At 35.7% G+C, this 26,822-nt stretch overlaps 1 protein-coding gene across 12 annotated transcripts; it reads right to left on the bottom strand.

Moving 5' to 3' along the window:
* Positions 1–269: 269 nt before the first annotated feature.
* Positions 270–24,839, bottom strand: Rbp (RIMS binding protein). Of its 12 annotated transcripts, none has more exons than XM_085198941.1 (22): positions 24,493–24,839; positions 15,057–15,254; positions 14,624–14,704; positions 13,958–14,156; positions 12,976–13,878; positions 12,773–12,893; positions 12,527–12,704; positions 12,315–12,447; positions 11,571–11,761; positions 11,165–11,368; positions 10,854–11,048; positions 10,079–10,273; positions 9,676–9,930; positions 8,640–8,699; positions 7,651–7,740; positions 6,744–6,956; positions 6,325–6,552; positions 5,907–6,146; positions 5,517–5,679; positions 5,100–5,264; positions 4,213–4,286; positions 270–3,190 (listed from the first exon to the last, which is right to left on the bottom strand). In XM_085198941.1, the coding sequence occupies exons 2-22, from the start codon at positions 15,249–15,251 to the stop codon at positions 2,849–2,851; spliced, it is 4,425 nt and encodes a 1,474-aa protein (XP_085055067.1). In that variant the 5' UTR covers positions 15,252–15,254; positions 24,493–24,839; the 3' UTR covers positions 270–2,848. The 12 variants fall into 12 exon arrangements, with proteins under 12 accessions (XP_085055067.1, XP_085055077.1, XP_085055105.1 ...); XM_085198951.1 differs by having other exon boundaries at positions 5,919–6,146; positions 24,493–24,838; XM_085198979.1 differs by lacking the exon at positions 7,651–7,740 and having other exon boundaries at positions 6,744–6,959.
* Between the last annotated feature and the right edge of the window lie 1,983 nt (positions 24,840–26,822).

The following is a 26,822-nucleotide window of genomic DNA, read 5'->3' as shown; positions in this document are numbered from 1 at the left end:
CTGTGTGCGGGATACGTCGTGAAGCTGATCATTATTAATAATGTACCTAACCTACCTGTACCTACCTATTTTTCGAAGAATAAGTAAAGTATTGCATTCTTTAAAATAACATCAAAATAAACTTCAGAATGGAACTCTTTAAACGCATTGGTATTGTGCCATGGAATCCTGACATTTTTCTTGACGCTGAGAGAAGTCGTTGACGCTTGAGAAAGGTAAGACCAAGATATACAAAAAATAAAATTAAAATTTCACAGAAATACAAGAAATAAAGAAGCGGCATTTGTATCATTTATTTTGTCGCAGCATATTGGTACATCGTTAAAGGTTTGTTTAATATAGATTGCCATAATTTATTATTAAGTATAATTAATATACAACTCTTCATATTAAATTACGCATTTTTATGATTGCACGATTAATATACAATAATTATTTATATTATATCGTATAAATAACCATACATGTGATAAAGATATGAATACAGATTTTTAACAATGTATAAACAAGTGAACAACTTTGAACGCTGTTAGACGTAACACTAGAATATTTTTTTTTTATTAATAGAAAAACCTCAATTAATTCAGGTCGTACATTAATAGTTAGATATGTAGCCTGTTAGCTTAGCTAAAAGTAATTATTACACGAACGACTGAGCAGTTGCAAATGCAAGTGTCCCCAAAAGATACATTAAGAATATACAAAATCTAATAAACAAGTTTTTCTACCAAACGTACTACTAATTTTAATTAAATTACATTTTTTTTTCGAAGAAACTCCCCACATTAAGATATAAGATAGAAAAGATTAATATTCCAAAAACGTCGAACTCACACTTGCACTGTGGAACTGCCCTTACAATATTGTGGACTAAACAGCGTGGCTAAACATGTTTTCTTTAAATATGAATGGTTACCTAACAATCGCAAGCTAATTTCGTTTATATGCGAAAAGATTTTTAAATAGTCGAGAACGTCTTTGGATAAATACAAAGCGATTATAAGGACTTAATAGAGAATCCCTTGTACGAAGTGAGCATCGAAATAGCCTACAGTTCAAGCAACCTTATCCATCAATATATACAATAACAATTTATTAGGATCATTTAGTGGACACTGGACACCATTTTGAGTTTTGAGACATGTCAAAATTATATCACTCCAAATGCACTTAATCCATTGTTTTTTTTTAAAATTAATTATCGCGATAAATACAGCAAATAATAAAATTTACTTAACAAAGAAATATTTTCAAATATTTTATTATAATTAGTTGTTAACTAAATAAATAAAAAAAATCATGGGAATTAAATTTCGTTAAGGTTTTTTTTTTAATTTTATCATAGAGCAATCGTAGCTATGGTAACTTTTAACAGTCTTCATTTTCAAAATAGTTGAAATTGAAATATTAAATATTTTTTTTAATATTTACTAATATTCAATATTTTTAAAAGTAATGTTATCATTTTGCAAGCAGTCTTTCAGGTGGCTCGATATGCATGGCCTTGCATTATGCCAATGATTATAATAATAGATTAATTATGAACAGTATAAGAAGATTTTCGCTATAGCAACATTAAAAGAAAGAAGTCAAATATTAAAAAGCACAAACAATTGTAGCATATTAAAAACAACAATAAAAACAAATTTGGACAGTTTGTTAGATATAAATGATATTATTGTATTTTCTAGAATTTTAAGAAGTATCGAACACTGATCTCGAAAATCTACGTGATGACGCATTTATAATATAATTTATTAATGAGAAAGATGGTATCACGTCTACTATCACAGAATATTTATTTTCGAGAGGAGTTGTATATTGGCGTGTTATTTTTAGTGATGTACTTACAGAAAATCTTATGATTATTAATTAATGGCTGTTGAACTGTAATCACCTATATTAAGTATATTTAAGACGTACATACACTGACAATTATTGTTTATAACACAACTTATCATATCGAGAACATTGAATAAATTTTAACATTCTTTATTTATGATATTATTATTTTTTTTAATATATTTTGTAAAATTTGTGACTCAATATTTAACATTACTATAAATATTTGAAACAGGTAATCATAATCACTCACACTTTCGCATGTTAATTATTGCCAAGTCGATACTGGTTGTCGGTTCATGTTCTGCAAGGACGGTCGCAGGTTCCATTCCGGCCTATCCATTTTCACTTACATAAAAATATCGCATGACTCTAGTCAACTAAAGTATATCCGATATTTCGTAAGTACTGATATCTATCTAATATAATAAGGGAACTGACATCTAGCGTTTAAGAATGAAATAAAGATATAGGATGATGCGGTTCAACCACATTTAATAAGTAGTTAAAATACTAACAGTCAGACAAAAATACATAAAACAACAGTTTTCGTACTTATATACGAAAAGATTACAGCGATGTGAAGAACCACTTTGCTGAAAGACCGAAGAGTCACCAATTAATGTTCGATTTGTCTGGGCTAAGGTGGTCCTTCACAGAAACTGAACGCTCTTATAAACTAACCTAACAGACGGGTACAGACTTGAGAGATAGAAAACATTATACATACTTAACTTCAGGTGTTTAGTCGTCAACCGTGCGTACTATCAAGACCACTAAATATTTTGAATATCCACTAAACTGTGCGTTTATTGAATTTTAACTTTTATTATTTACATTCCTATATTATCGGTTAATGGTAAGTCGAATGGCCTAGAGTAGAAAAATTCGGTTAAACACGGCTGTGACAAGCCGGGCAGGGGAACAGCAGCAGAACCCTTTCGCGTTAAAACTAAAAATGAGATTGTTAAACGTTAAAGAGGCCCCAGAGGCCGTAAAGTCGACATTATTTGCCACCGAGACCGAATTTCATAAATATGAGCTCCTTGCCCTTGCTGAGGATGTCGCCGCCGGGCGCGGTCATCTCGGTGAACTTCTGCATAAGGTTGGGCTGCGAAGTGGGCGGCGTAGGCTGCGCGGGTGTTTGCGCGGTGGGCGCTGGCACCACGGCGGGGCCCCCGCGCCGCGCAGGCGACGTGCTCACGGCCGTAGTGGTGCCCACGGGCGGCATGGCGGAGAGCGCCGCCGCGCCCGGCGACTGCACGCTGCTTGGCGTGCCCGCGTTACCAGCGCTCGTGCGCGCGATCGTGCTCGCCTGCGGAACGCTCGCCACGCCTCTCCCCCTCGCCTATGAAAAGCTCAGCTGTCAAAAATATCACTGACCCGGCGGGACGTCTCGTGTGAAACTAGCCTTTTTGATGCAATATTATATGATATCTAGCGAATTCGACTAATTCGCAACTGATTTACTACTGATTGATGATCTGTCTCGGAAACCATCGAGTTAATCAGGATCCATCAAGATAATAAGGGTCTTCTAAACTAAAGAAGAGAGTAATTGGTCATTAGTGAAAGTAATATTTTAAATTTAAGATTTCACACAGTTTTCATGCATTCATCTAATTTGCTTGGGCAATACGTGTGCGGAATTGGTCATGCATTGCGGTACAAAAGCGAATTGAGATAGGTACAAATTATAAATTTAATATAATTTGTAATTGCTCAATTTGGAAATTTAATTAAGTAAATTTTCACGACTAAATAGCGAAGAGCGTGAAGTTATATGCAAAATATCATGCTGAGGAAGATTTTTTCACAAAAAAAAACTTGTTTCCCAGACGATTACAATTTTGATAAATATAATATGTGTTGATAGAATTTATGTTTTATTTATTTTAAATTTAATTTTTCATTTAAACCCGTCATTTATATGTTGTTTTTTATTACAGTATCATTACGGTAACCGTCTAGTAATGGACCACATTCACAGGCTTCAGAGACTTTGTTGACATAGACGTGATGGAGTAAATGGTATATTTAATGTTAGTGAAGTATTGTTGTTTTGTTCTAGTTTTGTATGATATGGTCCAGTATGAAATGATATCTAATGTGTCATAAACCTCAATGATCAGTCCAGACGGCTATGGACCAAAACAACTGAGAACGAACGGTTCGCCCTTTAGCTATAGATACACTGGGCGTAGATGAGACGCAAAATAAAATACAGAAGAAAAATAAACTAAAAAGAAAATAGTGAAAATTAAATCTAAAAATATGAAGTGGTAATTGAACTAAAGATAATGACTAGCTTCGTTGCATAATTTGAAAGTTTCTTGTGGGGTCAAACTGTATAAACGGTAATATTTTTACCTGAGAATTCGCCTGTTCTGGATTACTGGCGCATGTGGTGTGGTCTAACTGAGAAGGGGGAAGAGGGCAGGCATCTAGCAAACAGACAATACACACAACATATATAGTGACCACAGACAACCACTTGACTCTTGGATCACACTTCACGCACATCGTGGGCTCTGTGCAATGCTATGTTGCGTGTATTTGACCAGCCTACCTTGCGTGAGCTAACGTGACAGGGAAATTGTGACAAAATAAAAATAGAATAGATAGTTAGAAAGATAATGCGAACAAAAAAAGTTGCCCTCGACGTATATCGGAATAATATTTAGTATCTAAATCTGACTTTCGTGTATTCTTGTATCTTCTAGTTTTCACGTGTTAAACATCGATGTCTGTGACTGTGTAATCCAAGATAGTGTTAATCAGCATAGTGTACACCAAGAGTCTTTGTGATTGCAGCCGGACTCGCGTTGAAATATTACTTTTTACTTTCATGACCGTGTGTGCTTCAAATTTCATTGAGTAATGTAACAATTTAATGATTTTGCTGATGATGAAGACGGCAATATACCTGTTTAGTAAGTTAAATTTTTGTACAAAAGTAACTCGCAAAGCGAGTCCCGTGGCAATCGTTATACCGTGTACAGAAAAGATGATAGAAGTTACCAGAGCAAAATAGCGAGCGTTTTTCAGTAGTCACACAGCAAGTCCAAGGTGCAAACATGAAACACTCAAAGCTCTTAGTGATCAGAATTAATCCTGATCTGGTTTATTAGCTGGACTTACCTAAACCATTTGTATATTTTTTTAACTAACAGGGAAAGATAAACTATAACAGCAAATATTGAAAAGCCGTTCGCGGCTCTACACAATACATAACATAAAAAAATACGATATTATACCTGTTTTCCGATGATGATTTCTTGGTGCAGGTGCAACGTTGTCTCTGGGCGGTGGCGGAGGTCCTCGAGCCCCAGGACCTGGAGGCGCACCCCGTCCACGCCCTTGGCCGCCTCCAGGAATGCTTGGTCCTGCAAGTGGAGCTCGGACTCCAGGCAATCCAGGACCTATGTGATAAAAAAATATTTTGCAATAATTAATTAATTTTATTGTTAATCTATATAAGCATTAGAACTTAGAATGCAAATTAAAAACTTTTGAGAACTACAAATATTTCACGTTCTGGAAAACCTAAACAGGCAATCTCGAACAATGTCTCGAAACGGGCAGATAGCGAAATTCGGGAAATCGCAGAAAAATAATTACGGCCTTAGTAATTTTATGGCCATTGGAAAATTGCTTTATTATTTATTTATTACCTTGGCCTGGTGGTGCTCCAGGTCCATATTGGTCGTTGGCTTCAATAAGAAAGTTGCTGGGTACCAAGCCTCTTACACCTTCTATTTCGGCCATGTAGAATCCATCATCGTCCATGTCTCCATAGACGTGGATTATCTGACCCGTTTGAAAGCTTAACTCCGCCTGAAATTATAAATAATTAAGTTATTTATCATTTTGAAACTATCTTTTTAATCGATTAACTGTATATATTTAGTATTATACATTTTTGGAAACCCGACATCTACAATACTTTTGCAAAGCATTCACACTATCGGATATCCAATTATGATGTCTACAATAATATATTTTCGTTATATTATAAGTATATTAAGACTATGAAGAAAAGATATGATGAAGGTTGGACTTACAGTGATACTTACATCGGCATCGACGTTAGGACTTAGTTCTTGTGGATCATAATCATAAAGTGCGACCATTCTTCGAACAGGTTGATTGGCGTAAGCATCCGTCCACCGATCCCGCGGTTTTGCAACTTGTCCTGTGGCTTCCTGTTCAGATACCTCCATAACCATATTATGGGGCACATAGCCACGGCGACCACGACACTCACCCCAATAAAAGCCATCGGCATCTTTATCACCCCAAACCTACGTATGCATATTGTTTTCTATAATACTATGCGCAAAAGTAGGCAATCATGAGAGTTTTTTCATTTAAAACAATATAATATTTAACATATTAGGTATAATGAACTAAATTTTGAATGTTATATGATTTCAATCAATTAAGTAAAGTATAGAAATAAATGCACAAAATGATACCTACTTTTATTGTATCACCTTCATTAAATGGTAATTCTTCATCACAACTCTCAGGATTAGGACTCATTGTCGCTGGATCATATTCAAACAGTGCAACAAAGTAACGACATCTTTTAGATTGTGGATGACCTTGTTGCGGACGTTGCCCGGGAGGTGCACCTCGTGGGCCAAGTGGTGGTCCCGGCCGAGGACCGTATGGCGGCATTGGGCCTTGTGGCATTGCTGGTACTTGCTGTTTAAAACGAAATTCAATTATTCTAATTATGTTAGTATATGAAACATTTTTACGATATATATTTTTAATTATAATTATATAAAAAAGTTATTAGTATTATACATTTTTACGATATATATTTTTAATTATAATTATATATAATTTTATTTTATTTTATATAAAAAAGAAAATGTAGGACATAAACTTACCTGATGAGGGTTAGGAGGACGTCCTCTTTCATGATGATTTCTGGGTGGAGGGTTCTGATACTGCTGCGACTGACCGGGATATTGGGTCGGCTGGTTACTTGGAAACTGGCCGCCCTGTGGATAAGGGGGTTGCTGCGTGCCATGGAAGGCTTGTGTATTCGGGTACTGCTGTCCCGAAAGCGGCTGCGACGCTTGAGCAGGTTGGGACGGCTGCTGCTGACGTCCGTACGTACCAACACATTAATAAGGTTAGATTTTCCATTACAAAGCCTTCAGCAATTATCAAGCTTCACAGCCATAATATTTTTTTGGCGTATGCGATCATAAGCAATATACTTTACCTTTCAATACATATATATGTATAACATTCCTCTGAAAGTTCTATTCAATCCCCATGCACAACGAAAGCTAGCGTGCAGCTCATATATTTGAAACCGTATTATCCACATAGCACAAAAAATCCGAAAGTGGTTCATAGCTTAAAATGCACATAAAATATATTTCCCATATTTTTTGATTACGGCTTAATTCCTTACAAAGAGAAACTTAATAAATAGTGTAACAGAGTAGTATTGAGATCGAATTGAAGCCAAGACAGCATGCAGAAATAATCAAACAAACACGCTGCGCATGCTCGAATGATATGAGTCTGTATCGAGTGCTCTGTGGGGGACATTGTCTTCTACCTATCTGTTGGGGTTAGATTACGTGTCTCAAGACCTGGGTGGTGTCGAATGTGAACCTGTGTAGTGTGTCAAACATCGAGGACGTGAAGACAACACAGAACAACAAAAAGTGAAAAACTTGTGATCAGAAATTTCCGCATAAAATTGAGAAAGAACAGAGCAAAGTGAAAAGTGCTAGCACATGAAGAGCACATCGATGACATTTAGGAGAGATCGCAGACCTGCGGGCGGCGTCGCGAAGCCTCCTCGTCCTCGCTACTCGCTTCCACTGCACCCTCTTTTGTGATTTCGATGGCCGGTATCCCCGATTGCTGATAGGTACCACACGTTCATTCATTTTTACATAATCATTGATTTAACAATATATGGTTATGAAATAAATGATATAATTTTGATAAATTTACCGCTGTATTTTTATCGCTGAAGCTTGAACTAATTGATAAGCTGACGACATCATATCCATACATTAGAGGGCCATTGTATAGATATATTTCAGGATGTACAGATATGCAAGATGAATAGAGCAAGTGAGGCCAAGTTGTGAAGCCGAAGTGAAAATGAAAGTTGTCTGCCGTAAAGCGCTCTCCCAACACAGAATATAATGCTGACGATTAAGTAGACCAAATAATTATTTATTAGTGGAACAGTGTACTTATAGTTTAACATGTAATTAATAGGTGTTCTTAATTAATTGCTGTCCTGCTTCAATTATTTTTAAATATCAATTGAAAACTATTTTGAACAGTTCAGTCAGTTCAGATAAAACAGTTTAATTTCTAATTGCCTCTCCAAGATCTAAGAGCTATGTTGTGTATGTTAAATATTATATTTCTAAACATATAACATTTTATACTTAGTTATTCAATAGGTGAATATGCATTAAAGTTAGCTAACAAATACATTTTTTCTACGATTATTGTATTTGTATTATTCTACTTTTATATGTACAGAAGCATACTCAAAGAAAATATCACTTGTATGTATGGATTATAAACTGACTACGTAAGTAAATACGCATATAAGTATAACGATGCTATTAAAATACGAGCACACTGTGTGAAAATAAAAATTAAATGTCAACTAATAACCAAAAAATCAAAAAACACACTCCCAAAAACAAAACTCAATTCTAAACAAAACGTGTCAAGAAGATGATAAAAGAAATAAATAAATAAAAAAATATATAAAAAGACGTGTAAAAATTCCTTACCGAAGGGGTTATTTTGTCGAATATACTCTTTAGGAGGCCTGTGCCGAATCCGCTCGTTGGCTATGGAAAGGTGTATAACAGTTATGTGAGCGAGAGAGGTAAGGTTATACTTTTAGAGGCTGGTTAACAAAATGAGGTCGATGAGGGTTTGTCTGTGTCACAAAATACAAGCTCTTTATCTGTTCTAAGTAAACAATCTGTAAGGTGTCGTGCGCTGTCTGGTATCGGCCAATAGCACTAGAGACTACAATTCTAGTTGCAAGCAGTATGCATTTAATTTTGAACGCTCGAGCCGAGTGCATAGCTATAACATAGTCGATTGCGCGCGTGGTCGTGTTGGTACCGTTTGGCAGAGAGAACGGAGAGAACTACTTGACTCAGAAGATGCCAGCGACAGAACCGCAGGAGATAGTATAAAGAGTGCAGTTTGCAACACCGATGTTACACGAGAAGCTATTTTTATACATTTTGTAAATATATGTTTTATATTTGTTAATTTGATATCTCTAAATATAATTTGTAAAATTAATTCTTTAAACAAGAAAAAAAACTGAAATAGCTTCTTTTGTAAGTAAAGAGCGTATGACTTTAAATTTAATAGAACAGCTAATAAGACACAGATGGAAAGGACGCAACAACTTAAAACCAAGGAAGCTTTTATGAACATTGTAAATAAACATACGGGCCAAATGAGTTTTCTGAATAATTTACACACAGTATAGATACAACACTGATTTGCAAACTAAATATACACATAGTGCTGTGCCAACATCAAATTATCTTAATTATTTCAAAATAATCATGGATTAAAGTATTCTATCATACATTAACAAAATAAAAAGATAGATAGATAGATATATTGTAATACAAAGCGTTATTTAAAAAAATCTATAAAAAGCCGAACGTTTCATGGATTACATACGTAAATTGTATCTTTAACCAAATTTCAATATTTTCAAATTTACCAATTAACTTAATACATGTATAAATATATGTATGTATATACATAAAAATAATAAAATAAATAAATTTTCACCTGAGTAGTTTGTGGGTCATGCGGACGATTGCTCGATGGGAATATTTCCTTATCGGAAAGATTCTCATCATGCTCTAACACTTGTTGATGTTGCTGATATGGTTGAGGACGTTGTCCTCGAAAACCCGCGACTGGTTGAGCCGGCCCGGGACCTGGCCCCCGAGGCATTCTTGAGCCGACTCCTCGGAGCACAGCAGGAGGTATAGGAGTGGGAGCACTATCACTCGACTGGCTATCTCGAGATTTGGTTCGCACCTGTAAGAACAAAAACAAATTCACTGGACTTATCTTAATTAAGCGGAGTTGGTAAGTCATAGCACACAATGCGTGTCATTTACAAAAGTATAATGTGCAAGTAATTACACAGTGCTCAAGTAGCCAGTCTAAGCAATACAATACTTACAGTGACGCATTTTGGATTGAGGCCAATCAATTTGCCAATGTCGATGAGGGCATGATCACCGGTCGGGGAATCGACATCAGTAACCTTCTTTCCGTCCGCGTACACCGCGTATCCGGTTACAGGCCCGGAAGCGGGAGGGCGAAGCACCGGTTGCCACGTCACAAGCAGGGTGCCGTCCTGGGGTCCAGCTTCCACCTGCGACACCGCACCAATCACCACCAACAATCCAGCCATTTTATTAAGGCCAATTGGTTTATGAAATCCATACATACTATTAAGCCACATTGAGGGAGGATTCAACAAAGGGATTGCTAAGCTACCAACAACGTGAGCGAAGTCAAAAAATTTGTCCTGGCGCTGGATTAATGGTTGCGATTGACGCGACTTCCTCGAAACTTTCCATGGTGCCGCGTGCTTTGAGGTTGTGATATATTACTTGAAAGGGAGGGGTTGTGTATGAATTGTGGTATATTTAATGTTAGGGCTTAAAACACACACTTTGTGAGCGTTGAAAAGCATTCTTAAAGTGCGTGTGCTACAACGCTTATAGAGTATTAGAATATAGAAGCAGTTTTGTAAGTTATATTTATTTACATAACTGTTTCAAATGTTACTTTAAAATTTAATCTTAATAAATTTAAACTAAATAGTCTTAAAAGGTAGTATATATTCTTATTAGGGCGAGCAGGAAATGTGAGTGTAGAGTGTATAAAAATTGACCAAAGCATGCTTAGATCATTTCATGCTAAGTTTTCGAAAAAGTTCTTGTATGTACCATTATTTCGTTAGGCGGATCCGGTAAGCCTTTTGGTAATGTTCTGAAATCTGTATAAGCACCAGGGGCTTCTTCGATAGGAACACCAGGTGGACCCGCTCTCAAATGTTTGGCCCTCACTGTTACTCGATATTGTGTACTTGGAGATAGACCCGTAATGATATGGCGGTAAACACCAGGTTTTACAGTTCGGACCTTAAATTAGATATAAAATACTAATTGCTATATCGTGAAATATATAATATGTATACTATATGTTCTAAAATACATATACTGAATAATTAACGTTATATCTCATTACAATAACTTACTTCAACATTGTTAACGCAGACGACATGTTGGTGGTTGGAATTAGCTGGTAACCAAGATATTACCGCTTGAGAACATGTCACACCACTAGCCCTTACACAAGTAGGTCCCATATTGCCTGTATCTCGACCTATCACCATGGTACATGCAGCATCCCTAGATGTACGTCTGGTGGCGGTTACTGAACGGACACTAATCCGATGAGGCTTTAAAGTAATTTAAGCTTGTTAATTCTATTAAACTAAGAACATCACATATTATTAATTTTAAAATTTTGAAATGAAAGCATAAAATTGTGATGAAAAACTAAATATTTAACTAAATAATATTTTTTTTAACAAAAATAACTAAGATGAAAGGTAATAATAAATTTTGTTAATATTTGTTTAGGAATATTTGTTAACTCACTCGATTAGCGTCTACGCCTTCAACCAATGCTCGAGTGCGTTCTGTTGCTTTGACCGTTGTTTTAAGGACTCCATCGACGTAGACGTGGTAACTTTCAATGTTGGCTTGCTGGACTCCCTCGGGTGCAGTCCAGCCAATCAGCACTGACTTGTTGAGTTGTCTCTCGAGCGTGAGCTGGCGCGGTGCAGGCACTAACGACGAGAAAAACAGCTCGGCTGTTCAAGTCCGAGGGTAGATCGCGAGTTGGAGATAGCCAAGCAGGCGAAGTGCGAGTGATATGCCAAGAAGCGTGCAGCGAATTCCGATGTTAAAGGATGGGTTAAATAGGAAAGGATAAAGGTTTAACTATAGATTTCTATAACTACGTTACATATGAATGATTTAATTGTTATCCTGCTAAGATTTAAAAAAATGTCAGATCTCATAAATTATCATAAATGTATATTTGTATAGGTAAATAACCTAAATTGACTAGTGCATTAAATTATGTAAGATATGCGTGAAAATTAACATGCAAATATTGCAACAAATTTCAATAAAAGAAATTAAAATGCATGTTAACGTAGACAATGCTAAGAGTATTATTAATTTAAAATAAATAGGATAAAACTGGTCAATAAATACTAAAGGGCTTTGGGCACTATTGGGAAGATAATGATTTTCTTTTTTAATTTTCATTATTCACTAGCAATTTATGACTGATAATAAACTAATATAAATTTGACATCTAGTGGGCAAGTTTACCATTATCGTCATCTTCAGGTCCTTCACTTATATCTGCCATTTCACTAAGACGAGCCACATCTCTGCTTAATGATAAATCACTTATAGCTGTAGTCGCAGTTTCATCAGCATCACGTAAGGTAGCCACAACTGCCTTTTGAACAGAAGATAAAAGTTTAGTAATGTAACTTATGTTAATATATATAGTTCATTTATTTCACGTATATAAATACCTGGTGAAATTCCAGAAGGTCATCGCCTACTAAGCGCTGTACAAAATTTGCAGGTACTAATCCACGTCGGCCATCTAGCAGCTCAGCGTCTAGCATCGTTGCATTGGGATCCGGAGGACCCCAGACCAGTAAATAATCTCCAGCACAAATAGATAATTCTCCTTCCGTATTTTCAACTCTAAAAAACATTATAGGATTCATACCAATCAAAAAATTGGAAAAGTATTAATTTTCTCAATAACTTACTCAGGTGGATCATAAGAAAATCTAGCGATGTAAACACAACAGCGACCTTTGCCTGGAATATCTAACATATCAACTTGAGGTTCGTTGGGGGCGCCACCATTCATAAAATGTGTATTTCGCACTGTAATAAATATATCACTCGTATAAATGAAAAATATATATTTTCCTATTACATTACTTTACAAATTCAAAACAAAAAGTACCATCAACATCCAGCATATTATTTGGTAAAAGTCTTATAGCTCTAGGACCGCGATCATGTAGAAATGTGTCCAAATTTCCTATTCTATCAGTTCCAAATTGGCTTTCTAATCCTAAGTTCCAGGTAGGTTGATGTGGCGTTACTGGAGTAGCAGCTCTGACCATAGATGGATTATTCGCCCCGTATCTGGTTAATCCAAGATCAATTTCATCGATAGGCTTAAGTTTAATATTCATAGTGTTTGTTCCCAATCCGCTCGATATAAGGGGATTTGTATATGTTCCAACTCCAGTACCATAAGCATTTGTCCCAGTCAAACTAGTATTAAGAGCGCCTAGTTGTGTTCCTCCAGTCAGATTACTTAATGGGTTTCCAAGAGCACCAGACAAATTTGATTGTATACCAGCTAAAGCACTCGTGAGACCTCCTGATAAACTTGTCGGTGGATTATTTAAACAACTAGAAAGTCCTGCTCCGGCCATGGTCCCTGTTATAGATGGGCCAACTAACGTTGCCCCTAAACTCATAGCAGCAACATTTCCCGTCATACTTTGAAGATTTGACTGTAACCCTGCTAGTGTACTAGAAATTTGACTTATATTGTTGACGAGAGGGGCAGTAACCGGATTTGTAAATGTAACTTGATGAGTGTTGGTCAAACCATAAGAGGCAGGTACTGGGTTTGAATACGAAGTGGGGTTGTGCACACTCATAGAGTAGGCTACAGAGTTAGAACTAGGGGCAGTAAATTGAGATGTAGCGTGTAGAGAAGATAAAGTGGGCATGGTGTTGCTCTGACATAGCGCAGCATGACCGGTCATGCTGGTATACGAGTGCGGCAGCGGCGATGGCGTCGGAGAATGAAACTCTCCCAAAGCTTGATTAGATCCACTGGACTGAATTCCTATGCAAACAGAAAATAATATTAAAAAGACTACGTAAAAAATAATCGGTAAATTATGTGCTTATAAACTGTGTTTTACCATGCGTTGTAGATCTGGAATGTTCGAGTTCTGCTAAAATACGATTGTCTTGCTCAATCTTCGCCATTATCCGTTCTATTTCAGAAGCTGGTTGCGTTGCTGTTGTAGACCACGTGGCAGTAGTAGAAGTGCCACGAGCACGCATCGCTGATGACAGTTCAAGCTGTAGCTCCTCACACCGAACTGTTTCCAAGGCCGCCTGAGAATAATTAAATTTTTGAGTTAATTTAATTAAATTTGAAATATTTTTTTACACTAAAATTACACAAACATATATTTGTAGGAGCTTAAATATCTACAGCTTGGTTAAAACATACGTGAGTTTATAACAACGGTCTTTGTAATAGATTTCATTTAACTTTAGCATACACTTTAAAAAAACATAATTAAAATATTTCTGTGGTGATGTGGATGAAATGAAGGTTTGGATAAATATAACGTATTACTCTAGCACGCTAACATTTTCTTTAGTTTGAAACAATGTAAAAAAAACTATTGTTTTATAATCGAATAGTTGTTAAAATCATATCTAGATAGGAGTTAAATACACATATATATATGTTTTTTTTATTTTATGATTTTTAATATATCTTTGATATAAAAGACGGCACAGAACACTTTACTGTGTCCAAAATTAGTTTTCGTAGCACATCACATTTTTGTTACCTTCTTCTCTAATTCTCGTACTTTAGATTGAAGGTGGTCGACGCTGCGTAAGTTGTGAGGCAATCGTTGTGCCACTCGAATCTGTGCTTACGTATAGTTTTCTCAATATTAGTCTAAATATAGATATTTATAGAAATTGAAATACATTTCTTATGGTCATATCATTATAAACTATTTACATGTGTTAAAATAAAAGTATTATATATTTTAAAAAAATTAAGACCCGTAATTATAATTCGCTCTCAAGTTTGAAATCGATCTTGAGATATCATTTTCATTCATAATTATATACTAATGAATAAAAAAGAGTATTCCAAGATCTCAGCCTTGAGAGCGATTTTAAATATAAGTGCGGGCCTCTTACACAAATTATATGTCAGATTTGTCAGTAAATTATATTATATACAAATGTAAAAGCAACGAATCGACCCACCTTCTTCTCCAACTCCCGAACTCTTGACTGCAATTGCTCTACATTGTGCGAGTCGTGGGGCGTGCGCTGGGCTGATCGGAGCTGGGCGAGCGCGTCGGCGTGGGCGCGCTCCGCCTCCGCCCGGGCGCGCTCGGCCTCGCGCAGCCGCCTTGACAGCGCGTCCGAGTCACCACCGCCAGACATGTTGTAGCTCATTGTCTGGTTATCAGAATAATTCGTTTGTTAATTGCAAAAAGATTACTACATTTTATTTTCAGCTTCACGCTGCATCCCGCATGTAGCACGGTAGGTAGCGGGAACCTAGTTGTAATACATTCGGTTTCCCAATTTCCGCCGATTTTTGGAGGCATTGTGTGTTGAGTGAGGGAGTTCAACGCCACGCGTCTCTTCGACATTAGAGCGAAGAAGTGAAAATAATAAATATTTCATTTCTTCGAGTGGGAATTGAATCCAGAACCTATCACGTTCATTAAAGAATTTGCTCAGGTATATATATATATATTATTTTTTTTATTTTACCCATATATCCCGTATGTAGCAGGGTAGGCAGAGGGAACCTAGTAGTAAGACATTCCGTTACTCATTTTCCACCAAACACTAGGCACTGCGTGTTGAGAGGTGCGTCACGCTTTGCCTCGACACCAGAGCGAAGAAATGAAAATATTAAATATTTTATTACCTCGATTGGAAATCGAACCCACCCACGCGTTCTAATTCGTATGCTCTTTGAAACGAGATACATGGGGGACCCCCCCATAGCATAGGTACCTACCCTATTTTAATTTTAAACCTATGGCATACGGTTGTTTCTACTCGAGCGTGATAAACACCGCGTAACTGCTGGATGAATAATTTATCGATTTTCTGTTAAAATCGACTCGACCAGCTATGTATTTGCCCTTCGTCGTTTGACGTCATTGATTATAGTAAAATAAACTAAGTCGCTGATATAATAATAATGTAAGAACAATCATGGATTATTAGAATTTGGATGCTTTTAAGTTTTTTCATATATAGACATATTCACCTAATATCTATTCATGTGTAGAGGTTTTAGGTGAGGCCAGACGTGGCGTGGTGATTGGTAAACGCGACTGTTTGTGGGTTCGATCCCCATCCGAGGAAATGTAAATTTATATTTCCAAGAAAAGAGTCGCTCTCCTGTCGAGGGAAAGCGATACGTTAAATTCCACCACTCAAAACGCAATACCTCCAGAATTCTGAGGAAATTGGAGAAAGGAAAGTCTCAACACTAGGAGGCTTCCTCTGTCCGTGAATCGAAAAAAAATATAAAAATATGTATGTCTAGTATATAAAATCGAAAGTTACAATTTAAAATCTTGTCACTGTGAACTAAGCATTCAATTTAAAAATATATATTTTTATATTAGTTTCGCTTATAATACGATTAGCATGAAATTATATTTGAATCCTAAATATAATTTAAAGAAGTTAAAATTATACGAAAATAATAATAAAATCAATATCCAGCGAGCAACGAACTCGTCGCAGCCGAAAATGGACTATTAGGCGACGCCGTCCCGTCTCGATTTAAGAAAAAGTGCGGTGACCTGTTTCCCTGAGACTCCCCGAAAGGGGGAACTCCCTGTAAAGGGGCGCCCCCGCAAGGCTTGGCAGACTCGCTGGCGGCGACGAATTGGGAACCAGCCAGCATCTACGCAATACGGCGGCCCAGAACAAATGTCTTTCATGCTTCAAGAAAGATATTACGTTCTCTTTGGGCAGTACAGCAAAGGGACGTCTGGGAGTTTAATTATGGTTTTATGTATAAGTATGGAAATTTAATTAAAATTGTGGAAATGTATGAAACAACACTTGAATGATTATAATTATATTTTTTTCTTATTTTGTTTTTTGTTAAATTAACTTAATAAAGTTTAGTAGAAAGTTAGAAACTGTTTTTTTTTGAGTGTTATAATGCAAAATATATATATAAAAATTGAATTATAAAATTATAATTTTCTTATAAACACAATAGATTTATTCATAGTAGAAAATGTAAAATATAAAAGTTAATACAATAAAAGATTTTAATTTCACCTCGCCCAAGTCGAGGCTGGATTCTCGCAATCCGTTTAACGTCTGTTTCATTAGAAAAGTACGCAAAACTCTAAACTTCCTCGTGGTTAAAGACCGAAATAGAACTGAGAAACCGCAGTACAGAACCGTGTAAAGCTACCTTAAAAATTTATGCAATATATGCATTTTTTTATATTTTTTTCAGCTCCTCGCTGTCTCCCGCAGGGTAGCCAGAGGGAACCTTACCTAAGACCTTTGGAGGCATTGCGTGTTGAATGGCGGAGCTTAACGCCGCGCAACCAGAGCGAAGGTATGGAATTATTATTTAATAACAATTCATTTTCACAACCATCGTGTTACTTGACAGCCTCATTGTGATTTTGTTATAATTAATATATTTATGGCCTGGATATGTTACTACTTTATATCTATATATATAAAATCGAAAGGTCACTCACTCATCACGAAATCTCAGAAATTACAAGTGCTAGGAATCTGAAATGTTGCATAGGAGTTACTTATAGGACGTAGGTGCTCGCTAAGACGGGAATTTACAATATTCGACTTCTCAAGGTTTGTTTTTGGGGTTGTTTTTGGGGTTGAAAGTTTGTATGAAACTTCGTTACTACAAATGCTAGGAGTCTCAAATTTTGCATGGACGTCACTTATAGGACGTAGGTACTCATGGAGACAGAAATTAATAATAACGCAGTTCACGCAGGCGAAGCCGCGGGCGGGCCGCTAGTCTTATATATAATCTATATATATATATATAAAAGGACTTGTCCTCACTGACTGAGGTAAGACGCACACACAGCCGTAACCGCTATGCGTAGAAACTTGAAATTTGGACAGATGTTTACTCTCGTAATCTGGACATCCACTAAGAAGGGATTTTGAAAAAATTTAACTCTGAAGGGGTGAAATAGGGGTTGCAAGTTTGTATGGCAATTTTTTTAAATCGGCACCAAATTTTATAAAATTTGAAATTCAGACTCTTAAAAATATTTAATTGAACACCTGTTTTATGGTTTATTAGAATTCATCCCTAAGGGTGCAAATAAGCACGCGAAGCTGCGCGCGTCTGCTAGTTTAGTATAGTATACAAAATTTACAATATTCCAGGATTCGATATTATTTTTTTTTATCTTCAGGCATCTTTTATATTTATTAGGATAACAAAAACATCTAGAAATAAGCCCAGTATTTATATCACTTTAAGTTAAAAATCATATGCGGACTAATTATACATTTTTTTTTAACTTTTATATACCAATTATCTATTTGAATAAATGTTGAAATATTAAAAAAAAGTATTTAATGCCTTATCCCTACAATTTACTATAAAAACTGAACTAAAAATAAAAACAATATTTTCTTACTTTAGGGTAGCCCTCAAAACAATATTCGAATAATTAAAAACGAGAAACTATTATTAAAATATACAGAAAGGCGTGTTTGTAAAGTATTCGCGATCCAAAGCCCACCCCTATTACGGGGGTTATTACGTGCTTTCCACACAATGGAATAGTTTCGCTTCGCTCGCTCGCTTCAATTTATCGGACAAAGCCGTAGTTCCATATCGTAGTTAATTTGCAGAGTGTCATAGTACTCGTAGTCACTGGCTTAGAAGTAATGGTGCAATTTCGTTTTACAGACATTTTTTAAAATGTTTTTAAATGTAATTTGTTTGCTATTTTAATTTTTTTTCTATAATTTATGGTAATTTTTGTGTGGTAATAGGTAAGGTTTTTTTATATGGTGTGATGGAGAACGGATTTTTTAGTTCTAAATAATATAGTTCTTGATAATATAATTGTAAATGTTTAATCTATTAAAAAATCTATAAAATCCGTCATATTGTCGACTAACAGAGACAAAAAAATGTCTTTAAAAAACAATAAGTATATATGTATTATTAAAAAAATTGTACTATTTCAAAAATTTCTCTACTTTATGGTCAATTTTGTTTTTTTTAATGCTCTCAGATTTCAGAGAAGAAACAAAAACGGATTAAGTAGGTTTAAACTTCGACGTTTAAAGGCGACGATTTTATATAAAATACTTACTGTGCATATTGATATTTATAATATAAATATTTATTAATTGTTTATTGTCATAGCACAGCGGCACAAGGGTGTGACTATAACGTGACGGTCGTGGGTTCGATCCCCACTCGAGGAAGTGAAATATTTATTTACGTTTATATTTCCATTTCTTCGCTCTGGCGTTGAGGAAACGCGCGGCGTTGAGTTCTGCCACACAACACGCAATGCCTCCAAAATTCGGCAGAAAGTAGGGAACGGAGTGTCTTAACACTAGGTTCCCTCTGCCTACTCTGCTGTGTGCGGGTTACAGCGTGAAGCTGTTTTTTTATTCTTAATATAAAGCACTAAGGAAGTTCCAAAGTGTTAACGCAGCAAGTGCAGCATTATAACCATAAATAGGACACGTGAGAAGTCAGAGGCTCTTTTTACAAGCGTTCATCACTTCTTCATAGTACAAGGGAACGTTAAGTAGGAACGTCATGACACACTTTCAGAAATTAAGGTGAATTTTGTGAAATTTCATGAATTTTTCAACTTGTTACTTACTTAATGTGAGTATAGCATGTTGTGTTTCATATTTTGAATTGCTATGGGGTAATGGGTGAGATTGTTTCCAGATAAAAATGAGCAGTGAGGTCTTCGTGGTGTAGGGATACAGGCGTTTGACTGCAAACCGATAGGTTGCGAGTTCGATTTCTACACGAGGAAATTAAATATTCAATATTTACATTTCTTCGCTCTGGTGTCGAGGCAAAGCGCGGCGTTGAGTTCTATCACGCAATGCCTGCAAGATTCGGCAGAAAATGGGGAATGGAGTATCTTGACACTAGGTTCTCTCTTCCTGCTATATGTGCGTGAAACTAAAAAAATGAGCAAATCAAGATAAATTCTAATATTATGCTAATTTTCTGTAGATAAGGCAAAAACAAAACGAGTAGAACTCTAAAAAAACGTCTCATATCCTAGTAAAAGCTTAGAGAAAACCTCGGACGAAGAAGCGTCGAGTTATATAAAAAGAGCGAAAAAAATGAAAGTAGAGATATTTAATGCCCTCGAGTGGGAATCGAACCCGCAACCCCTTGCATTTACAGTCACACTATTTGCCCCTGTACCACGGTTGGCCTGTATTTATTGAAAATTGTATTTAATAAAAAACTAAAATAGATGATATCGTGATAGTTGAACGAGAACCCAACTAGGGCACATGTGTCGCCTCGCTTATTGCAACGCTCGTCATTTCTTGCAAATACATTTTGCAGTCAACACACTAGTTCCGCTTAAGTTTAGAGCATTTTTTTATTTTCCTTTTTTAGTTATTTATTATATTAATAATATAGATAGAATTGGGTTACGGAGTGTCTTAACACTATGTTCCCTCTGGTTACCCTGCTATATGAGGCATAGAGCGTGAAAACTTACTTAAAAACTTACTTTATATATGTAATATGGACACCTACACCATATAAAAGAATTAAGCTAAGAAACAAAAAACATAGAAAAGAAATATCATAAGAAAGATTTTTTGCAGACATTTTTTAATGCAGTAGAACATAAATACCTATCTAAGATAAATATAATATTATCTTTATCTTATTAGATAAAAGTTAATCTAATAGATAATTCAAGCCATTTTGAAAAGGTAATTAAATATATTCACTTCTCACAAAACTCTACATCATGGCCTAATGTTATCTTCTGAGGGTTTGCAGCATACAAAATGATAAGCCTATTGATAGAAGCGTAACAGAACGTCGTTTGTGTGAATCAATCATTCCTTCTAAAGGAAATCTTTGAGGTTCTCGTCTAAAGCTTTAAGCAACAGTTAGTTTTATATTAACATTTATTTATTTAAGTTATATATTATTGAGTATAATTAACAAAACATATCTTCTAATTATATCATTTTACTCTGAATCCCGCATATAGCAGGATAGGAAGAGGAAACGTGGGAAACTAGTGTTAAGATACCGTTCTCATTAAAACGCTTTCCTTAAGTTCTGCTGGTATTGTTATTTAGTAGCGTAACTCAACTCCGCGCTTCCTCACTGTCAGCGCGAGTGGGAATCGAATCGAACAACCTGTCAGTTGCACTCTTCTGCCTCTACAGTTTATTATATCGTATATATATTTTTTTTATTATGTATACTTGTTGTAGGTTCGATCCCCACTCGAGAAAAAGGGAATATTTATTTAAATTTATATTTCCATTTCTTCACTGTGGCGCCAAAACAAAAGCCCGGCGTTGAATACCGCCGCTCAACACATAATGCCTCGAATAATTCCCTCGAGGTTCCCTCTGCCCTATATCCTCTGCTACATGTCATATAATCCTTCATATTCAAGTAACCTATCGTTAAACTTGTGATCGTATTACTCCACCGGATGGTTCATCTCGATGAGGGATCATCGCTGCACCATCAATCACATGTGCCACGTTGAAAGCGATAGGATTTTATAAAGAAAGACTAATGTTTCCAGATCAATGCTGGATTCCATTACTTATATTTGAGTGCTTACCATATTTTAACCGATTTACATAATATATTATTGAGACCAGTCGTACCAGGGGTAGGTACAAGCGTGTGCTATAAGAGGTTGTGGGTTCGATTCCCGCTTGAGAAAATGAAATATATAATGTTTTTACTTTTTCGCTCTGGTATCGAGGCTAACCACGCTGTTGAGTTTGGTTTGAATTTGGTGGAAAGCACCTACTCTACTATATACGAGATATAGCGTGAAACAGAAAAAAAGGTATAATTCTAAATTTAAATTTTCTTACATTTTTGCACTACATTTAAATGACATTTAAATAGAATGTTGCCATATGCGTTGCGATTTTTGTCGTTTCAAATTCAAACTCGATAGATTATTATATTTTTTATAATTACTCTTACAGTAGAACAGAGTGTCATCACTCTACATATCTGCCGCACATAAGTAATAGTAATAGATAAAATTTAAAAAAAAAAACCAACCACAGACGCAAAATACTCATCTCAATATTAGTTCAAACAATAGCTTTTATGTAAATACAGTGGGCACTCAGAATTTACTGGTAACCATCCAATGCTACAGTGCGGCCCAGTTTGGCAGCATCGCGTGCCATTATATTGAATATTTCACTCGAGAGTCCAATGACCGGCGATTCGTATGGTTTTTGTATTTTTTTTACTTGTGACATTTTTCTGATTCACGCTCTATCCCGCATATAGTAGGAAAGGCAGGGAGCCTGGTGTTATGACATTCCATTCCCCATTTTCTGTGGAATTTTTAGAGGTATTTCGCTTTTACCTTGGTAATAGAGTGAAGAAATGAAAATATAAATAAATAATATTTTATTCGCCCGAGTGAGAATCGAATCCACAACCGTCGCGTTAAAGTCACACGTTTGTGCTATTATTAAAACGTATGAAAATATATTACGAGCTTCAGGAATTGAAGCCAACATATACCAGCTCGTAGACGAAAACGGGAATAATTTTTTTAGCAATAGGTTGATTTTTAGATCATTAACAAAAAAGAATAGTTTGTCACTATGTATGTTTCTTCTCTGTCAAAGTCTGCTTAATGTTTAATAAATAAATTTGTCTTTATGGTGTAAAGAATAGTGAAAATAATAAGAATTATTGAGTTTATATTGAGAAAATCTGTGAAGACTTGTAGAAACATTGATTAAATTCTAAATATAAATAATTTTCATATTGATTGATACCAGTTATTCATAAGAATAAATGTTTGGCTTTGGCCTGAAAAATGTCCGTAGTCGTCTACGGATTATAACGCTACAACTATATAATAGCCACCAGTACAAGAAAATGAATATATCTAATATTTAACTTCTACGAATGGGAATCGACCTCACAACTTATCGGCTTATAGTCGCACTTTTGTGCCCCTACACCACGACTGGCTATACTTTTTATATTATACATATATATTATATGTTTTAATATTGTGTAATTTTAAATTTTTGGTATGTGCCATTTTCTGTAATTTTATCTTTAAAGTTATTGCTACGTTGTTGAAATGTCCAACTTAATTGAGTTATTCCAAGAGATTATAGGATAAAACTCTGACAGAAGTTGAAAAATAATTATATTGGAACTTCTATAAAAATGAAGAAAAAAAAGTGAAGCCAAAGTAACTTGTCGAAGCATTTGGTAAGGAACACCCTGGCACTGCCAAAAAACATAATAAAATAATTAGAATTATATAATAAAACTAGCGGCCCGCCCGCAGCTTCGCCTGAACTACTTTATTATTAATTTCTGTCTCCACGAGTACCTGCGTCCTATAAGTGAGGTCCATGCAAAATTTGAGACTCCTAGCATTTCCCCCCATGACGAAAAAACTTCTTGCCTTATTAAGTAAGCACTCAGATCTTTTAGAATCTAGTGTCAATCACAGATACACTATTGTTTTTCTCCGCCACTCAACACGTAATACCTCCAGAATTCAGCGGAAATGGAGAACGGAGTGTCTTAACACTAGGTTCCCTCTGCCTACACTGCTGTGTGCGGGATACAGCGTGAAGCTGATTTATATATTTAAATAAATTAATTGTTATTAGGTATAGTATATTATACTATTTAAAAATATTCGAAATTTAATGACAGCCAGTTTCTTAAATGGGCGTGTACAAAGGCGCGTATTAGATTATTCTATACGCCGACCACTTACGATTTTCCGTCATGTTATCTTGCGATTTATTCGAAGATATATCCCTATCTTGATATTTTTCTTTCTGAAATAATAATCTGTACTTATATATAAAACGTATACAATATACATATTTTAGGTTTTGCTAGAGAATTGAAAATTTTATTTATATAAAACAATTTTCAAGAGATTCCTTATAGTTTAATATATTAAAAATATATATAAAAATGAAAATAAGGTACCCGTATAGTGAAGTTCAGTTTTTTCTAAGAGCTCCATCAACACAAAATAGGTCATAATAGCTAATAGGGTAACAACAGTGAAAGTGACCGTGTAAATTAAATCAATATTTAATATTGAATGTGACATAAACATAACGACGACCTTCACTTTCGTGTTGGATATACATATCCAAGTGTAAATGTCAAATATATAAAATATTTAAAACATTTTTGATGATCAGTGGATCTACTCTAAAACTGCGGAGCCCTAGGCCGACGTTTCATTCGCTATATTTCCTAACAGTTCCAATCACTAGACCACTCCTTATCAACGACAACGGCACTCAGCAAAGCCTTTAATTTCAGATACAGATATCGACTCGATCGATAGAGCCACACGTTTCCAAGACACACCGTCGCGGTTTAACACTGAGAAATAATTGATTTTGACCGGGCGTTTGTACTCACGGTAGTGGCGGTGGCAGTCCAGGTCGATGCAGTCACTGGGCGCTCCACCAGCTCGCGGCCACCGTCGCCAACTTGCGTAACATTTATATAACGACACACCGTCCGCGATCAGAACTGCTCCGGGGCCGAGCTGAGGGGACCGCTCAGTCCTGCCATTTTGGATTGGAACGAGCGTCCTGAGCGACTCGCGAGCGCTGGTGTCGCGCTTATCTCGTTTCGAGAGCGATTTTCAGGTTTTTCTCTTAATATTGGGGTTACCGTAGCTACGTTCGGGGGGAAAATAAAAAAGTGTGTATCGGTCGGGCGGAGCGGGCCGGCGGCGAGAGGCACATGCCGTTCGATATTCGCGCGTGCGCGGGGCGAGGCCCCGTGACGTCAGCGCCGCGCCGTCGCGCCGCCGCTGCCTTCTCAATGGGCCGCCGTGCTGGGCCAGCACTCGACGCCCGTGTCCCGACACCCCGGTTCCCGAAGCACCCATTTGTATACTTTATTATATATGACTAATTAATGGCTTTACAGATTAGGCACGTTGTGCATCTTTTTTTTAAACTAAAACGTAGCAAATGTTTTTATTAAACCTTTAATACTTATTATACTGAAATAAATTGATAATATATACATAATATTTGTTACAAAATCGTCCATATGAGCCAAACCTAACTACGACGTAAAATCAGAAAATTCTCGGTACGTAAATGCATCCTCTTCTAATAAGAGAGGCTACCGGAGGAGCTTTACCCCCATTGCTGAACCACTTGACATCACTAGAGTTCACCAACCTATACGGATCGTAGAATTTTCCACTTTCAGTTAAAACTGTGCAAAGTGATCGTATCGGCAAACTAATTTCGATATTATTAACTATATTATCTATCTATATATATAAAATCGAAAGGTCACTCACTCATCACGAAATCTCAGAAACTACATGTGCTAGGAATCTCAAATTTTGCATAGGAGTTACTTATAGGACGTAGGTGCTCGCTAAGACGGGAATTTGCAATATTCGATTTCTAAGGGGTTGTTTTTCGGGTCGAAAGTTTGTATGAAACTTCGTTACTACAAATGCTAGGAGTCTCAAATTTTGCATAGACGTCACTAGGACGTAGCCATGGAGACAGAAATTAATAATAACAATCACGCGGGTAGAACCGCGAGCGGGCCGCTAGTATCTTATAAATATGAATAACAAAATTTGTTATGCACAAAATAACTTATTTACATATTATATAGCAGCAGCTAATATTAATAAAGAATAGGTTCTGAGCCTGTCGTGGCGTAGGGCCACAAGTGTCCGACTGTAACCGCGACGACTGTTGGTTGGATTCCCCTCAGGGGAATGAAATGTTTAATATTTTCATTGAACTAAGATGTTTCTTAAAAACGGAGTGTCTTATCACTAGGTGTCTAGGTCTAGTCTAGTGTCTAAAAATAGCGTAAATTGAAATCGAATTGAAATTTAATATACAGCAATAAAATTTATAATTATTTAGAAAAGAAAATTACCTTTTTCTTGTTCATTTCATTTTCACATACGCAATTTTCATTATAAATAGACACTTCTGTATCATTGTTAAAATTTGTATCACTTCTATCACTTTTTCCAATATCTTCATTATGTCCAATGCTAACGATGTCAGTTTGTACGTAGACCGATTTATTTTTGTTTAAAATATTAAAATCATTAACTGGCTGATTGTTTTCCATATCAATATTATTACAATTATTATCATTTATTTCATTACAAAATATAATATTGTAGAAAAAATTATAAACTACATCAGCACATTTTCCATTGTAACGAAATTTTAATATTTTCATTGCGCATACTAACGTTTTAACATAAAAAATGTGAGAATAACTCTAGGACAATGACAATAAAAATGAAAGCAGTTCCAATATATTTTAATTAAATACGGCTTATCAATTATTAAAAGGAACGTCCTCATATGAACAATTGATAATGAATATCTTGTTTGGTTTTTGACTTCATCGAGAATAAATTGGATTGTGATATATATTCTTGCTTTATTCAATGTTTCTTGCTACAAATAATAATGAAATGTATAGCTAAAAGTAATAAGTCATTATATTTTTCTCATTTAATTATAGCAAAATATATAACGCGATGGTTATGGGTTCGATTCGCATTTATCCCCAATGCGATGGAATGAATTATAATTTATTATTAATTATTATTATTACTACTTCGTTCTGCCTCGAAAAATTCGGCGGAGAACGGTCTTAACATTACGTTTGGGAAAAAACATTTACGTAAATTAAAACAAATTTATGTATGTATAGATTAAATTTATTATTTACAAAGATAT

The sequence above is a fragment of the Heliconius melpomene genome, chromosome 2 (assembly GCF_056956725.1).
Source record: "Heliconius melpomene rosina isolate 202511_hmr_F chromosome 2, ASM5695672v1, whole genome shotgun sequence".
Taxonomy (NCBI): Eukaryota; Metazoa; Arthropoda; class Insecta; order Lepidoptera; family Nymphalidae; genus Heliconius; species Heliconius melpomene.
Note: the sequence above shows the minus strand (reverse complement) of the source record. Positions and strands in the feature narration are given on the sequence as shown.

Bases quoted from the DNA above. Each gene is read 5' to 3' on its own strand.
- Rbp (XM_085198941.1), bottom strand. From the start codon at position 15,251: ATGAGCTACAACATGTCTGGCGGTGGTGACTCGGACGCGCTGTCAAGG. The intron at 11,762-12,314 runs GTAAACTTGCCC...TCTCGTCGTTAG, and splicing joins ACCTGAAGATGACGATAATG to TGCCTGCACCGCGCCAGCTC. The intron at 5,265-5,516 runs GTAATAAATAAA...TTTATCACATAG, and splicing joins TGGAGCACCACCAGGCCAAG to GTCCTGGATTGCCTGGAGTC.